General features: G+C 34.3%; 1 protein-coding gene across 1 annotated transcript; it reads left to right on the forward strand.

Annotated features, from left to right (window-relative positions):
- The first annotated feature begins 5,713 nt into the window (after positions 1 to 5,713).
- LOC132560844 (uncharacterized) lies at positions 5,714 to 12,634 on the forward strand. Its single transcript, XM_060225536.1, has 13 exons — positions 5,714 to 5,768; positions 6,338 to 6,703; positions 7,036 to 7,192; positions 7,777 to 7,988; positions 8,191 to 8,256; positions 8,461 to 8,487; positions 8,746 to 8,836; positions 8,987 to 9,723; positions 9,887 to 9,977; positions 10,861 to 11,051; positions 11,272 to 11,469; positions 11,759 to 11,949; positions 12,310 to 12,634. Exons 1-13 carry the CDS (start codon positions 5,714 to 5,716, stop codon positions 12,580 to 12,582), a joined length of 2,655 nt encoding a protein of 884 aa, XP_060081519.1. The 3' UTR covers positions 12,583 to 12,634.
- The last annotated feature ends 2,966 nt before the right edge of the window (positions 12,635 to 15,600 follow it).

A 15,600-nucleotide genomic window follows, 5' to 3' on the forward strand; every position in this document is an offset into this window, starting at 1 on the left:
TAGTATTTAGCTGTCTCAAACATTCTTTGGCTCGAATTCTGATTGCATTATAATGTATTATTCATTTGCGTTTCTTTTGTACAATCTTAAGCAAGTCACCCCGTTTACTGGTTACTGTATTCAAAGTGTTTATTTCTCGTCTGTAGAAACACCTTGATACACAAAAGACATTGTGTTGATGTAAACATGATTATTGCCAATTTGTTATTCTTTATATATATATATATATATATATGACAGCTCATTTAGTTGTTCCTTGTAAATATACTTTTAGCAAAGGAAATCAAGCTCTCTACATCTTGTAAAGGAATTAATATCAATCATTTTCAGTTCCTCTTTTTCATCCGATGAAATGTTACCAGACATTTATAATATATATATATATATATCGGTGCCGAAAACAAATGATTTTAAGAAAATACCTGAAAATAATCGCGATATAGATGAAAAATAATATGTTCTGCTGTGAAAAAAATTGATTACTAGCATCACAAATGCATCAAACTAGATACTTGTACGTTATTGCATCTAGATTACATCGATTTAGGTCCGCAGCCCCACTAACCTATTGATAATACAACCTAGTTTGTTTGCGTATGCTTGAAAATCACGAATTTACTAGGAAATGTTTCAAACATGTATTATCCAATAACAGTGGATCTGTATGGATACAGCACGGTTTTGTATTATTATCAGGTTTAATTATGAGCCTACGACAAAATTGAACCATTTACATTATGCATGTTGCTTATTAGCTAGATAGTTTTAACATGATTTGTACGATTCCTAAATACTAATGATTATTGCAACAGTCGATGTCATAATACTACCATAAAAACACTACGAAATATAGTCTATTGTTCATGGATGTTACAGTATTCTACCGACCATTCGTCTTTAACAACATAGAGTGTACCTATCCAGAATAGTCTCCCCATCAGGTCCCAGAGGGCAGGTCAATAATGATTCTTGTCACCATCAACACATTATCAATGCTACGATATTTGATTAAAATCATGTGACGTTTGAGAATAATACGTTAATTTAAACTTTAATATTAGTAAAATCAGTAAATTCACAGAAAAAGAAAAGTTTTGCCCCCAAACTATTTATTAGCCCAAACCAAATATGATGTTGTGGAGATTATACAAAATTATATGACGAGTTAACTTTAGCTCAATGTAGTAATCTTTCTTCAATTCCTTTATCTGCGATTAAAATATAATACGAGATACAATGTCAAATTTCCGAGTATGACCCCTATCTTACTAGAGCTATGTTTAATCTCGACGGGGACTGGACACAATTTTAGACGGTATTTGTTCACAAAACATCATACTAGTTGTTTGTTGCTTGGAACACTTACTACAGTTCAAGTGATTTAGTTTCATTTCATATTTACGTATGATCTAAAATATCCTGATTTCTCCTTGATTTTTGTGTGTTTTGCCCCCCTGTGGCAGGTTAATGAAGATTTCCCATGTAAATCTTTCTTTTGTTCATATTTTGCCTTACTTAATGCATGTTTAGTTTGGATTATGATTATTTTGATATGTTAGTAGTTTCCTTTTTTGTTACTGTTACATTGTCGTTCATTGAAGCTTTTGTACTAAATTTCGGTTGGATTAATTTCAGTTATTGGCAAACGTAACAATAATATACTGTGATAAATACATAACGTTTATTGTAATGTCGCAACTATCTTTGATATTTAACATGCCCTGCTATAATTTTATATTTGATAACTATATCTATGTTATAGGGCACAAGATGTAAGGAAAAACGCTTGATTGTTGTAACGTTTGACCCTAAGACGATTGTAGCTTGGGCCATAGGGGACATTGTCATCGGGGAAGCTGCTCGCCAATGCTTCATAGACGAAAAAAAAAAAAAAAACGAATTACGACAAGTGATAGAAATTATGTCGAAACGGGATGATCGTGTTGAACTGTTGACGGAGCCAACGGAGTAAGATAAAACAGCTCACCTACCATGTGATATAACCTTTTTTTTTGTTTTAAAAATATTTCACTGTCATATCAAATTCCTGCAAACCATTAACTAATTAAGAATAAAACGAGCTTAAAAGTAATGAGATATTTCATATTTTGCATTATGAATAATAATAGATTTTTGCTTTGTGCGGTCATTTTACGTAATACAAAAAACATATGTTACAAGTAAGATGAATATTAAGAAACTTTAACTTAAAAGCATTTTAACATATGTATTAGAATTGAACATTTTCATATCTATAAAATGGTCCTCAGTCTTTTTGAGGTATGCTTTATTTTTAGGTTTGTGAACATATTTGAGGCCTTAGATGTTGATCTTCGTTACTTTGGACCCCACACACGTGTGAAGAGGGGACTACCATCGGCCATTGTTGATGCTGTAAACTTTAACATGAATATGACGGAAACGATTAGCTTTAACCCTGAAAACAAAATATTTGGTATCCAGAAGTTATCAACACAAACAACTCCAGATGTATTTAGTGACATCAGTCTGCCTACCACAGAAACGGATGATGTGGTGTTCCGTGTTGTCTGTGAAACATGTTCTGGCGATATTTCTACATCATATAGGCTGTAAGTTTATCTTTCATAGCTCAAAGTGCATTTGAGGAGCTTACGACATAATATCTAAAGTCGATATAATGTCATAAATCTGTGAAGTGTTTTACATATGTATGCGTCAATATCTCACATATTTGTTTACTATATGTACGACTTATTTGATTGTTTTAATCAAATTGTTTCCATACACATTTATTGTAGACAAATTAAGCTAAAACGTACTCCGGACAAAAAGGCTGAACTGGAAGTGTTTGAATCAGAGGTAAGTTTTGTTATATGTCGCTGCGATTGATCCTAAACATATTTTCATGCAAGAATGATTATGTGTGAGTGCATCGAATAATCAAACGGACGCATGATTAAATTGTTTTACACTGTTTAAACTGTATAATAAATACATGTTTTGAAATTGATTCTTTTGAAATTTTAAAAAAGTCTAATATTTGTCAAATGTTAAACAAACTATGGTTGTAGTCATTTTCTTCAATTAAATGCGATTTAAAAACGTTTTATTGTAATATTTTACGAATATCAGATATCCGGGATAATACAAAATCAACTGAATATATCGGCGATGACGACTAAAGCAGTGTCTAGTTACCACAGTGCTGACGTACTTGATACTGGTGTGTTTGATCTCGTTACCATTCCTGTAGCCGTACTTCCTGATTTACCCCCTCTGAATCTCACAATACGATCCCAACTAACAACGTCAGTAGCCATCGATATGATCGCCACTGGAGCCATGAACGCTAGATTGGATATTCACGGAAGTGGACGGTTCGAAATTTGTAAGTCAAATACTATCGTTTGTGCACGTCAAGAAGTCATTACATTTTGTGTGTGATAATTTCCGATTATTCTTGGGGATTGTGGGTTGGGGGGGGGGGTAGGTTTAGGGGTCTTTATTTATATTGTACGTTCTACAGTTCTATTGTTAAACAATTGTATAAATTGAAGACGTCGTATTTCGCAGACCTATTAGCGCAATTGTGGTCAAACTAGAAAATGTTGCCATCAATGTTTTTACAATTTAATTTCATTGTATATCGTAGTTCTCTATTTTCGCGGTACCTGATAGAAATAGGCTGTGCTATCGATATGTTGTCGTAGCTGTTGCTGTGAGTATATAAAGGAAATACTTGTTCTGGGACGACAAGCACAATGTCCCTGTCTACCACTTGTCCAAAATTGATGTAAACAAAAATCTCTAGCGCATTTTACAGCTATTTGTTTATTGCCATGATAATAGAGACCCTTTAGATTAGAACAGTGTACGTCATAGCTGTTTAACATTAGGTTTCGTTAAGGAAGGTTAAGAAACTGACCAGATTACTGATGTAATTCTGTTATGGTCATATATCATTATAGTGCGTTCTATGGGGTCTGATGGCAACATACGTGTGAACTCTACAATGACGGATTGGAGGTACACTGAAGGCGGTACAAACATCCTGGACACTGACAACATCGTAAACGTTACAGCTAGAGTAACAAACAAGGTAAGAGCTCAGTGGTCAGTCAACATAGAAATCGTCCAGTATTAACATCGCTTTTACATCCTATCTTACATTTCAATTTTCTTAGCAAATCAGTTCACAGACATAATTAGTATTTACCAATATACCTGTTTTTATGTATGTGTAACCATTCATTGTCACATTTTCGTTTTAGCTTAGATTGATTCCAGCAATGTCATGGTCAGAAAAGGACGTGTTTTGGAGTTTTGAGTCCCCAGCGATATTTAGGTAAAGGACATTGTGCTACTGCATATCTTTTGATATTTCAAACCCACATACATAGTTTTCTGATACTTGAACGTATGTAATTAGTCAAATCCGTGCTTCGTACGAATAAATGTATTTTGTATGTTAAGTACAACAACGCAGCTGAAGGTAAATTCCAATGTTGACGAGGAAGCGATGTATTCGTCTCTGATGGCAGAATCAATAGGGAAGATAGACTTAGAGAATATGACTGCAGACCTTACCGCATTCAACTTTCCACTGTGGTATGTTAAGATATATTTCCGGAAATGAAAACATGAAACTTACTGCATCTTTATTTCAAAAGTTAATTAATATTCGAAGTGAGATGGAAAAAATAACAAAATCAATTTCAGTATATTGTTAAATAGTACGTATGAATGAAATAGAGAATCATTATATATTTATTTATTTACCATGGTGAAGCATTACTTAATTATGATGATAATAATTTACATTGCCTTAATATATAGTTGTGGAGATATCGATATGACTCACCATCTAGGAAATCGATCCCTTTCCACAATGAATGTTTTGAATACAAGTAAAGCCTACTGCTCTGGATCAAAAACTCCGGAAGTATACGAAAGTTTAGAGGATGCCTGCGGGGAGCCAAACTCGCCTATCAACGATAAAGCGGACGCCCTGAATGTGTAGGTATTTAAAAATGTCTGAATATAATCGTGGTGGATTTAAACTTTATTCATGAAATAATATGTGACCTGACTCATTTTGTATCTTTTTCCTAAATTAAACACATTCATATAACATCATATGGTTAAAAAAATACTAATATTCGTTACTCTGTATATGTTTGTAAGCATGAAGAGTTTGGCGTATATTAAAGCAGATAATTTGATAATTACAGTTTCATATATCTTAAGTGATTGTTGTATGTGTATGTATTTTCCGTCAATTTCACGTACGAAGTTGATCGCCAAAGAAATAACGCTAACGATATATTTTCATGCATATTAAGACAGGTTTTAAACTAAATCACGTTGTGCTTTTCTAAAAACATTCATTCTTGAGTTAATTTGAATGTATGGAAAGTGTAAGCATATTATGTTTTTTCCTGTATCTAAATATCTTCCACGATTCTTAAACTAGATACATCATCCTGTGACTCTGCTGCTGCACACTTACATTCATACATTTATGCTTTTATATCGCACTCGCTTCTTTTTCAACTCGATCACACGAATATTGCTTTATCCCAGACTTGACGAGCTGTTTGGGAACATTATCATATTTCCATCGGACGAGTCGGCCCAATCTACTTGGTGTGGCAATGAATTCACGACATGTTCTGACTGCAGTAACAGTGATGTCACCAGTATATGTGCTGACAGATTGGTATCAAGAGATATGCACTTTGCTCTGACTAAGCTTGCAAAACTAGTGATAGCAGAATGGCCACTACGTAAGTTATTATACAATACTCATACTTCCTCAAGGTGGTTTTAATATGTCATAGTCGAATTGATATAAAGAAGATTATTCCGAACATGATGAGTTAGTTGACGGGAGACCATACACGAATATTTGGAGCGATATATAAATTGATCAAGAATATTTGAAATATTTATTTTTACCTTCATGATCTCGGTGGGGAAATTTGTTTTCCCTTGTTCGATATGGTATTAGTTGTGTTCAATATTATTTAGACTACATGGATGAAACATCTGGAACATCAGGTGGTGTCTTCGTTGTAATTTTGCGGGAGTGTTAGCGAAAATTAAGTCTTTGTTATATCGATTAAAGGTTTGAATTAAGGACAAGCCAAACACTGTAGAATAACAGTATTTCAATCAAATGATTTCATTTGATACTTTCTACGCGGTGATGAATCATTTAATATCATTGTCGGGATGATACATTTCATAGGTCATGTGTATTAAGCATGATTAAACAAAAAACATATCACCGGTCACAATAATAAGGAATAGTTTGATGAATATATACAAGCAATTGCTTATTTCTTACATGAAGGAAAACTAATAATAGACGAGGGCTTTGATGAACCTACACAACAATATCCAGACAGGCAACACGGTAACACGTCCCTTTACTACGAGGGCCGAGCAGCCACCATAGCAGTCAGTGAGGAGTCTGACCAGGTTCGATCCCAGAATGAAGGGGTTAATCAAAGATTCTATCAGCTGGTCCAATGTGCAGGTTTACGAATGCTTAAGAGCCAAACAGATGGGTATAAAGAAGTGTGTGTTGGAGAACAAACCGACCATTCCCGGCGTAAACGATCACTAAGGTCACGCAGATCGACTGGATCTGGTTTTGATTCTAATTGCAAAGATTCCATCTGGCCATGCATCGACTTATTTCATGGCATATTAGCAGGTTTATGTTAATTAATTGTTATTTTCAATGATCTGTATAACATGTGGGATATAATCGATTACTGGCCCTCACGCACCCATCAAAATTAATAATCATATCCCAAAGATAAACCTCAAGCACCTTTCCAGAGAGGACCAAAATGAGAAAATGGCCTTTTGTTCATTTTGTACCAATATAACTTTACTCTTTAAAACTGAAAGTAGAGAGATTGATAGGGAAAATCTTGGACATGAATTAATAATTTTTTATGAAAATAAGAAAAACGTTAAAGAATTCTGTACTAACCTTATTGCAGTGCAATTCTAACTTTATGTCGCTTATTTCCATTTTAGATCTGACTATTGATTTTTCAAGGATATCTTCTAAAATAGAAGAGTTAGATTTATTTCAGTCCGGAACTACAGAGTATCCTTCACAGAAAACAGTTGAAGACGTATGTGGTGATATCGACGAAATTTACTCCAGAGATAATATGATACAAATGCAAAGGTGATTTTTCTGCAAGTAATGCTACATTCGATTCATTCACTATGCCGTAGTTTAACAACCAGTTATCCGTTGTATGAATGAAACCGGACATTGTGTCACTGTTACAAGGATACTAAATAAGGAATATCGCAGCCTCCCACAAACACATGCTTTTAGCATATGCACTCACCTCGCATGTATGGGAAGTGTATCCATTCATAACCATAACTGTTAACATCGAAATGCAAAAGGACACTGTAAAGATATCTAATTCGCGGGTTTCTATGATTTGTTTTAAAGAGGATAGAATCAAATTGCAAAACCTATATGCCTTGCAAAAAAGTTTAAATAGTAAACCGGGATCCTTTTTCATGGAAAATACATCCTTTTCCTTTTTGGTAAAGTTATTGATGAGCCAACTAAAATTTAAACATTCCAGAGAATAACATTCTATGTAATATTATGAAATTGTTAATGGTGTTTTTCAATAAGATGTTCTTATATTGCTTATCACCTTGTAAACAGTTTGTCGTCTTGGGTCCTGAGGTTGCTAGTGTGAAAATAAAATATTCCTCTTTAAAAATTATACATATTTCATGTTTTAGACTACTCCAGTATCCATATAATGATTTTGAGTTCCAATCGGAAGGCTCTAGTGGACAAACGTGTGGGTCTGAAACAAGACGATGTGTTCAGGATACCTCATATAGTTATTCTTCTGATCCTTTGCGATGGCCAAACAGCAGGATCATGACACCGAGACTAGCCTCTAGACTTTCTTTGTTCAACCGATATCTTATAGAAACCGACGTCATAAGTAAATATCTTGTTTTATTCTTAACACATGACTTAGAAAATAATTCCGTTAAATTATCGTTATAAGTGCAACATGTCCTGTAATTAAGGTTTCGGTACCGTTTCTGTTGATGTTGATGCCGCAGTCAATATGTTTCCATGTGTTGATTTTTTCTGTTAATTTCTACATGTTCTAATATTTTGATTATTCTTTCCTTCTAAAGACCCATGTTTCAATTCTTTAAAATACTGTGCCGGTGTCTGCATACCTGAGGAGTGGTCTTGCGCAGGTACAGTGAAGACTACATTTTATCAATCGAATTAAGACTTGATATCGTAAAATTTTAGCATTAGGTTAAAATTAGTTGTACATCTATCTTTAAAATATATATTTTTAAATGAAACAGTAATTTTCCATTCTGCTTGACCTAAAATGGAGATTCCAGAAGTAAGATTGAAATAGGTAAATTGACTTTGTAATACTGGTATTACAGGTAACTCGAGGAGGAAACGGCAAACCGGTATGTATTGTTGTACTTATTTAGACGTAATAAGGTGAGCATCATCAGATATATGAATCACTTTACCTGCTTCATTGGCAATAGATATGCTAAAGTGCCATATGTAACTTCATTACTTGGGAATATTTTGTATAGTCAAATTTCCATAGCTATGGGAACAATGACAAAATAAGAATACTGATTTCTATACTGTTAACTTATATCTGAAGTGTATTTGGTTAAAATTACATATAAACACTATAGTTGATTAATTAACAGGGAACTATCAGAAAATGCAACGGGGTATCAGGACAAAACGGTCAGCATTTACAACGAGCGAAATTCTGACAAAATACCAAAACAACGGAAGGTATGTGTTTTATCTTACCTACAATTTGAATAATTTGGCAACTGATATTTCAATGGCAATTCCACTTCAACCAAAACATTATTGATGTTTTTTGGGATTAAATAAATTAAATATGACTACTGGTTTTGTTTACGATTTGTCTATCTGCAGGGCTATACAGATCGACCTTTCCAATATGAACGTTACCATGGAGTATGCCGCCAGTCTGGCTGTGTTTGCGGGATTTGATTTTGTTGCAATCCGCGAATCCTATCTGGATGTTTACGTTAAAAATCAGGCAGGGATTTGGACAAGCATAACACCGTTTCCGCTGGTTAATCTAATTGATGTGAATCATCCTACCAATAGCGGCGACGAATATGTTGTCACTGACGAACGACTACCATTGTATGACGGATATAAAACTGAGCTAAAGTTATCTGACTGCTATTCAGTATCAGACATTCAGAACCAAGGAACAAATAAGCGTTATTTCAGATTTGATTCAATGCTTCTTCAGTGTCTAGATGAAGCCAGCTATGAGTATGGGTCGTGTATTCCGATAGTGAAAGGTTCAGCGTATAGAACCATATCTATTAATGACATCAATATCGAAGAGAGACATATTGAAGAAAGACAGAAATTTCCTCGCGGGAAAGCCGTAGAAATCATCCCAGTCAACACGATGGAAGACGATCCTATGTATGAGTTGGGGATTACGGTTGTAAGAACGTGCACTGCTCTTCTAAGATTAAAACAGATGAAAATAGGCATAGGGACTCACTCTGACCGTCTGTATTTGGACATTCGAGAAAGCACTGGTCCGAGAGATCTCCTGACATTGTGGAACGTTGATAATCTTCATTTGTACAACAGAATGAAGCAGGTACAAGACGATCTCTTTGCTGGTAAGTAAATCATATTATCGTCAGACATTAGTCAAAATCACCTTATTTTGTTAATGTATATTAAAGGTTTTCCAGGTTGTTAGATAAATCTTTATAACAGAACAACCAATGGAAATACAAATACTCGGCAATAATACAAATGAAGATTCTTTTTACATATCAGGTGGACCTATGATCAGACCGACAGATATTAGACTGGCATGCAAAGACCCACCACTCGGGGAACCCTTGTACTATATAAGACAACCAGCGAGGTAAGTATGATCTTCACAAATAATGAAATTATAGTGAATCAGTATGACTTTAATCAACAATATTGCTTATTAACTGAATTGCACATAGCATCCTATATCACGATCTTAGTTACCATTCGTTAAAAGGATATTCCGTGTTAGGATTTGATAGAATGCTTTATTTTTAGAAAATTGTACAAAAGCATCTACTTAAATTCTTATGAAAATCACACGACTAGATTTCCCCAAAACTCAACTTTCGCTATCTATTTGAGGAAATTCCATTTAGGTCTAGCTAAATCTGTATACAAATTATGTTCGTGCTGCCCTAATGACGTCACGTTACAACCGATTTGCGCCTGCAAAATACACTGTAAACATACGAAAATGGCGACTCCCACGGGGAAACGTTTACGGCAAAAGAAAGCGATTTCTACGTCAGAGAAAAAGAGGAGGAAGTCGAAATGGTCGAGATATAATCCACGCATCACAATATGGAAACAGTACGAGATATGGCTGCGGTTTGTGGAAGAGACCAGCCAGTGCAAAACGAATGTATGCGCTATATTGGTCAGGGCAGAGGGTGTTTCTACCAACTTTACCTGTCCGACGTGACCATATGAAGAATGTTTTAATGCTTGCAATGATTTTAATAGTCAAACGATCTACTAAAAACGAATGGCGCAACAAAATATTTTTGCACCTTGGTTGGAATATCCCTTTAATACCAAAGCCTTTATTTAACGAAGTATTCATTATACGACATGTTTGAAATCCTTGAAATGATGTTTTGAATAGCAAGCAGTATTATACTAAATATGGTCAGCATTAGAAAGCAGGAAGGCAGCAAACAATATAGTTTGGTGTGACGATAAAGCATTCGGGATCTTTGTTTCATTTGTAGCATACTGAACACCTGTATATTTAACAATCAAGACTTTTGTGAAGAAACCATGGCAGCAAGGGAAAAAGCAGTGAAAAAGTTACTCGATAATCTTGTCAGTGTGGTCGGTTCAGGGCAGTTTTCAGAATCAAGTATCAGAGAAGAAGCTGAAAGATGTTTCATAACCAATTGTGGAGGATGTCTTGGGCGAGGTTAGTAGTTTAACGTCATTGAAACCAGGAACAGTTGGTTCCTGAATATGTTACTTGGCGGAATTTCTAATTAATGGCATTGATTAGAGTAAACGAAAAATAGTGAAATTGATGATAACTACTGTTTCTTTTATTTGTTTGTCTAAAACAACCAAAACTATCAAACACTGCTTGCTTGAACACAAAGGTATGACCTATTAAGATTTTATTGAAATAACAGGAAGTATATGGACGGAAAAAACAAAGAGTTGCATGTCATTTATAAAGACGTTCCTGTCAGCCTTGTCCGTTCCGTTTGGAGGAAGCCTCAATGATAATGCTGTATTCTACAACATGGATCGTCCATCCAACATTTCGTCTGTTGCCTGTGACAGCGGTAACGTCTGTTTCCAGGACATGCAATTTTATTCCATATTAAGTAAGAAAATTACTTTTTTCAATATTGTATTCGACTATTTAAAGCTGAAAACAAATAGAAATGCGCCGTATTTTGTAAAACAACGAATTCCTGTGAAAAATAAGCTATTCGTATTCATTTAACCAAGCTATATTTACCCACTACTTAAGTAGTTGATTGAGTACAGGCAATAACTACTGAAGTGTAATTAAGAAACGCTGAGTTATTTAAAATCATATTGAAGTTATATTTTCCCTCTTATATAATCATGCGTTCATTCTTAACCTAAGAATCTTTACTCAAACTGCAGTGGAGACTTTAGAGGAGACCTACCAGCCAAACCCTGACATGGACGTAGAGGAAGTGCTTTATGGACCATCAGACAATCCACTTCCGGTTCTAGATCTTCTTGACCAAGAAAGGGCGATATCTGCCAGTGGTGTTGTTAAGATTTACCTGACATCTAAAGATGACCTTATTGCACTCTATCCAATACTAAAGGTACTTTACAGCATTTCAGGAGCTTGCTTAATTTCTTTTAATGGCTAGAATTTATACAAGCATTACAAATGATGTGGTAACCGTAACTACTATTAAAATGGAATGTTTTTCTTCATGGAAAGAAAGTTGGTAAGTGCAACACATTTCCATGCAGATCAAGTAGGCATTGGTTATACTGTTATTGTACATTATACATCTATTTCATTCTCTTTAATGATTTAACACTCTGTCATGTTTCATTCATTTATCATTCACAGTATTAAAATATTGTAGACAAACGTTGATTATCATAAGGTACATTGTACGAATGTAAGTAATTAATCACAATTTATAAATTTTTGGCTTGTTCTTATCTTACAGATACTGATGACTTACAATCGTAACGTAAAGGAAGTAGAATTTAACTTAGCGGATGGAATATCCCGTAGATGGATTATTTCATCTTTGAAAAATAAGATGCAGAGATGGTCTACATCTGTGTGTCCCTCTCGCAGCAGAATTTCCGTTGCACCTTACAGACTAGTTAACATAGCAGGAGAACAAGATAGAAGGAAAAGATTCGCAGGCAAAGCTTCCTATGTACGTCCTTCGAAACTTCGCAATGATGAACTGGCTTGGTTGATGCGAAATTGAAAAAAAAATGTTTCTGTAGTATGAACAATTTTTAACAGTGATATAGGACCACTTGCACCAGTGTCAATTTTTCTTTGAAACAATAAATTAAACTTAACACCATTATGTATTATACTAACAGGATAATATTATATATTTATATACATTTCTTAAATATTTCTCTGAAATCTTTACTACGTTTTATCCTCATATTGTATATGAACATTTATAGTTGTCACACATGTACAAAATGATTTATTCATTATGAATTACATTACTCATACGAATATTTCATATGTAATCGTCAGACACTATTAGTGTAGCATAATAACTGTTTTTAAGCATAAAATGATAGGTTTGATCATTGTATCATGACTTAATTTAATAAATCGTAATATCTTCATTGTGAAGATCAATATATTCATACTTATGGAGTTGTAATTTTATGGATACAAAAACAATATCTTGAACGCAAAGTCGAAAGAAGAAATACATTTGAATATTATGTCTTATGATATACATTGTAAAAGTAACATTTTTTCTCAGATTTCGTTTAAGACGAGGTCTATTGTCTCCTTTCATACTTTTTATCTTTAACGATATGGTATTAAAATACAGTCCGGTATAGGCTTGTAAGTGGTATTAATTTGATATTTGAAATCTACATTTAACAGTTTTGGAGAGGTTAAAAAAAAGATGCATGAATAATTATATGAAATTGCGAGAATGAATGACTGTCTAGTCGACAGTATGTTTCTTTAGTGCCGTGATAAAAACTTCAAATAAAACAAGTTGCACACCAGGTCATTGAGAAAAAACTACATTAGCCATGTATGATTGACAATTTAGTTCCGGTACAGTTGGCAGGTTGTGCGACTAAATATCGGAAGTCTGCGTCATATTCTAAAGATAACAATAAAATGTTTGCTTACCAGAAACAACCCGTGATGGCTGTGTTTGACAAACAAGTGTTGTAAATAATGATATATGCTGGTCTGTCATTATGGATCAAGAAATAAATGAGGCGTGGGGAGTAAGCACTAATTACGATAACATGACCTCAAGGTACATATTTAAAGGCCAGACTTCGTTTCTTTCCAGTCATTGTAATTTTAAAGCAATATTTCAAACATTACCAAAAAGAAAATAACCAACTACAGAGTGTTCGTTTTCTGACAGATAAACGGTTTAATTCTATAGTATAATTTATCTTTACTGGTAGTTTAGGCGATAAGGGTTATGTATCAATCTATTATAAACGTATTACTTGATTACGCGTCCAATTCAATAGCTTACTTACACGCAACATTATTTGTCAGACAATCTTTGTGTATAAGTGTGACCCTGGTACTAGCCGAAATATACCACTCGGCTAGAAAGAACTCTTCTTTAGCTCGATTGGTTGAGCGTAAGACTAGTAAATCAGGAGTCCCGGGTTCTCCTCTGTTACATAAGGATGATGACATTTCGCACTTGCTCCATACCTTAACAGAAAAGCACACACAAAGACAAACCAATATAGCTTATACATTTTTTAAAGCTGAATGCGCGAAAATAAATTCAGACTAGAGTTTTAACACACATGTATTTACTGCTTATTCTATAAATGCAGTTTTATAATTCATCAAACTTGCATGGAATTCCATACTATTATATATCGTTGAAATTTTAAACACTTCACAAGAATATTATACATGGGAATCATGTGTATTTATTGATCAATTAAAACTCATTAAATATAACGCAATACAAATATGATTTATTATACATGTAACAATCTTTTAAATGATGATAATAAAGAATGGAGGAAGCCTATGAGCGCAAGAAGATTAAATATCAGGGTCTAGTGGAGGGCTGCCAACACAGAGGATGGGAAGTATGGTGCTTTCCAGTGGAGACAGGTTGCAGAGGATTAGGGCCAGTGGATGTGGAGAGCTATGCGGGTCATAGTCATCATTGGTGCAGACAGGCGGAAGCTCATAAGCTGTCTCTGTAAAGAAGCTGAGATGGCTTCATTGTGGCTATAGAGGAAGAGAGAGGAGAAGTGGATCTAACATCAGTGATCTCGAGAATCATCGGAGACATAACATGGTAGGAGGTGGCATATGAACATTTAATAACACCAAGTAAAATGCCACCAGTGTCACTAGCGGATAGCCCAGTGGTTCCGGGCTGGGACCTAATCACCCCAGCCGGCGTACCTCTGGAGGTTGTCGTGGACAGCGCCGAAACAACCAAGGAAGGAGGATCCACCTGATGACGGGACCACGACGCATCTACACCATCAATATGTTTATAGGTAAATGATTTATTCTATCGCTCTTTAATTTATCAGTTGCATACGTTCGTTTATTTGTGTAACATAAAACCATATGTAAAGAGTCATTGTTTAAGACTAACATTACGCTAAACTCCTTCAATCTCGCAGACATACAATACATTTAATGAACCGATCAAACGACTTCTAAGATGCATTCTCCAGTTTTTACATAAATGATACATACTAAAACGTAATATCAAAATGATAAATAAAAAATAAATATAAAGTAAAAAAACATGATGTATACATAACGTTGGGTTTAGTACAGTAATATTGCATTAGATCGTTCAAGTGTATTTAAATAACTATTTTTTTGTAAAACATTGATGTTAGGTTTTGTAGTCTTAAAATGTTTTAAGTAAGGTTGCATTGTTTTAAAACAAAAAGATAGGTATTGATATTATTTAATACTTCAAACTACACCGGTATAACAGTTAGGAAAATAGAGTGACCTTGCTAAGATACACTCGTAATTTAAGTGTTTGTTACAGAGAACCAGATTTTGTGTACGGAATCACATTATACATATACACAATATATAACATTAAACATTATGTCATAGCAATGAATCATTTAAAATTTCATACCATCGTCAAGAAAATTTCATTGTCATTACTTCTGTAATACTCTCATTTTTCATTTATTTTGTAAAAAATAAAAATATATCCGCAGGTAAATCTTAAGTGTTGTGTTCGTTACATGGGCGGTACGGACCTGTC

The sequence above is a fragment of the Ylistrum balloti genome, unplaced genomic scaffold, assembly GCF_031769215.1.
Source record: "Ylistrum balloti isolate Yb309-2 unplaced genomic scaffold, AGI_CSIRO_Ybal_v1 Utg371122, whole genome shotgun sequence".
NCBI classification, from domain to species: Eukaryota; Metazoa; Mollusca; class Bivalvia; order Pectinida; family Pectinidae; genus Ylistrum; species Ylistrum balloti.